General features: G+C 50.8%; 1 protein-coding gene across 1 annotated transcript in view; it reads left to right on the top strand.

Annotated features, from left to right (window-relative positions):
- LOC129686653 (neuronal tyrosine-phosphorylated phosphoinositide-3-kinase adapter 1-like) overlaps positions 1–121 on the top strand; it is a 4,021-nt gene extending 3,900 nt beyond the window's left edge. The window contains exon 3 of the mRNA XM_055620656.1: positions 117–121. Coding sequence (XP_055476631.1) covers positions 117–121 — 5 coding nt within the window. The remainder of the gene's footprint in view (positions 1–116) is intronic.
- Positions 122–2,950: the final 2,829 nt, after the last annotated feature.

The raw sequence follows: 2,950 nt of genomic DNA on the forward strand, positions 1-2,950 counted from the left end.
CCAGTGAGGGGCTGGGTGTGGCTCAGTGGTAGAGCCCCTGCCTAGAGGCCCAGTGAGGGGCTGGGTGTGGTTCAGTGGGTGCTCACTGTACCTGACGGGTATACAACCATCCTCAGCATGAGAGGGGTGAGAAACAGTCTTCTAGCAAGAACAAGGTAACAAGCTTTCTGCCAGTAGGAGCTGAAGATGTGATGTTGACCTCCTGGAGAGGGTAAAGGGATCCGACTCCAGCCCAGAGGACACGGCACAGCTAAGGCTGGGGGATTCGACGACGTGAATGAGACCTTCGGCTGTCCTCTCCTGCGTTCACTCACCTTCTCCACTTCTGGGATCCCCACACTTTGCTCCACACCGGAGGGTGATTGATGGCGTCCTCTGGAAGAAGAACCTAGTGCAAGGGTATTGACATACAAATAGGAACTGAAGGTCAAATCAGCTTCGGTTGATTCTTTGGGTTTCAAATCAGACAGGAAGCGAAACAACGAAGACAAAAGTGACCTTGGAGGAAGGAGGAGCAAAACCAGAAGAAACTCTTTAAAAAATTAATATTGTTGCTTGCTGGGTTAGATAAGAATAGATGTTTTCTCCACGAAGCCAGTACCAAGAGCCACGGAAAGGAAGCATCAGAGAGCAGAAAGGGCTCTTGAAGTGTGGGCTTTTCTTTTTTCTTTTCTTCTTCCCTATTTTTTTCTTTTGAGACAGGGTCTCTCTGTGTCGCCCTGGCTGTCTTTTGTAGACCAGGCTGGCCTTGAACTCACAGCGATTATCCTGCCTTTGCCTCCTTGTGTGCTGGGATCACGGGCGCGCACCACTGGGGCAAGGCTCGGAAGTGGAGTGTTAAGAGTGAAGGAGCCCTCGAGCCTTTCTTTTTTTTTTGGTTTTTCATTTTTTTAAAAATACTTTATTTATTCACTTTGCATCCTGACTGCATGATTGCAGCCCTTCTTCTCCTCAGAGAAGGGGGAAGTCCCCGTGGGTACCACCCTGCCCTTGCTGCAGGACTGGGTGAACCCTCTCCCTCTGAGGCCAGACAAGGCAGCCCAGCTAGGGGAACAGGATCCAGAGGGGGACATCACAGTCAGAGAGCCCGCTCCTCAGGAAGAGCACGCTGAGCACTGGTCACGCAAGTGCAGGGGCCTAGCACCAGTCTGTGAGCCTCATGGCCCTCAAGTACTTCTCTGCAACAAAAACTCAAGGCTGTCAGGTAGGTAGTGAGTTCAAGGCCAGCCTGAGCTACACGTGAGTCCAAAACAACACAAGACAGTTTTGAAGATGGTCAGCTTTGGACACTGACCACTCCCGGTGGGAAAATCATTCACTGGCATTTGATTAGCAAAATCTTGGAACTGCAGCTTTAAGATTTTCTTTTTCCTTTTGAGACAAGATCTGCTGTAGCCCAGGCTTATCTGGAACGTGCCAGGTTGGTAAGCAGCTGGAGACTGCCTGAACTTCTGGTCCTTCTGCACCAGGCCCGCACTCGCTCTCCTGCCTGGGTTTTGTTGTTGTTGTTTGTTTGTTTGTTTGTTATTAAATCAGTGTTAGCTGGGTGGTGATGGCACACGCCTTTACTCCCAGCACTCAACAGTTAGAGGCAGATGGATCTCTGAGTTTGAGGTCAGTCTGATCTACAGAGCAAGTTCTGGACAGCCAGAGATACAGAAATACCCTGTCTGTAAAACAAACAAACAAGCAAAACAGAGTAACGATGTAGCCCTGACTGGCCTGGAATCCAGCTGTGTAGACCAGGCTGCCCTCAAACTCCCAGAGCTCTGCCTGCTTCTGTCTCTTCTTTTAATTTTACTTGATTTCATTATTTTTGGTTTTTTGAGACAGGGTTTCTCTGTGTAGCCCTGGCTGTCCTGGAACTCTGTAGACCAGGCTGGCTTCAAAGTCACAGAGATCCACCTGCCTCTGCCTCCGGAGTGCTGGGATCACAGGCCATCACTTCAGGGCTCTCTGTCTGTTCTTGAGTGCGGGGATCAAATCCAAGGTCACGTAAAGGCCCACAATGCTCCCCACCACCTGAACCACATCCCAGCTCTCTGGGAGCTTTCCTGGAGGCTGTCCTCGAACTTGTAGTAATCCTCCTGCCTCAGTCCCTGAGTGCTGGGATGGTGAGCCAGCACACTCTGCTTCTCAGCCTGTTAGTCACGAAGTGGGTGTGAGCGCGCACAGACGTCTCCAGCACATGTGAATGATTAAACGGCGCCTTCCTGATAGCTGGCACGGTGACGCAGTCTGTGAGTTCACAATCAGAAGCTCGAGGCCCAGGGTTTTAACACTACTGCATTGCGAGGCCAGGTGAGAATTCATTGTTCTGTTTCATTTCACATTTTTATTGGGGTGGGGGGGTGGAGGGAGGGAGAAAGACAGACAGTGGTGATGGGCCCCTGTGGAGTCAGAGTACAAGCCCAGGGTGTCAGCCCTCTCTTTGCAAGAGTGGATCCTGGGAATGGAGCCCTAGTTGTTAGGATTTGCAGCAAGCGCCTCTACCCACTGAGCCATCTTGCTGGCCCCATTTCCTGTTTTTAAACCTCGCAGATTACATATAATACTGATATATCAAGAAGCAGATGGCTGGTGAGGAGGCACACGCCTGTGATCCCATCACTTGGGAGGCAGAGGCAGGCGAATCCCTGTGATTTCAAGGCCAGCCTGTCTATAAAGCGAGTCCAGGACAGCCAGGGCAGCACAGGGAAACCCTGCCTCAAAAAACAAAACAAAGCAAAAAACAAACAAAAGAAGCAGATTGCAAACATGTCACTTAAATAGGGAGGACCCTGACAGCAAGCTGTGGGACTTGGCAAACAGTTGAGTCAGGTCAGAAGTGTGGAGAGGTAGAGCAGGGCCCTGAGGAGGCTGCCAGCACACTCTGGTTTTAAACCTGCGCCTCCAACTAAGCTCACACACACACACACACACACACACACACACACACACACACACACAC

Source organism: Psammomys obesus, unplaced genomic scaffold (genome assembly GCF_907164565.1).
Source record: "Psammomys obesus unplaced genomic scaffold, mPsaObe1.curated_primary_1811, whole genome shotgun sequence".
Taxonomy (NCBI): domain Eukaryota; kingdom Metazoa; phylum Chordata; class Mammalia; order Rodentia; family Muridae; genus Psammomys; species Psammomys obesus.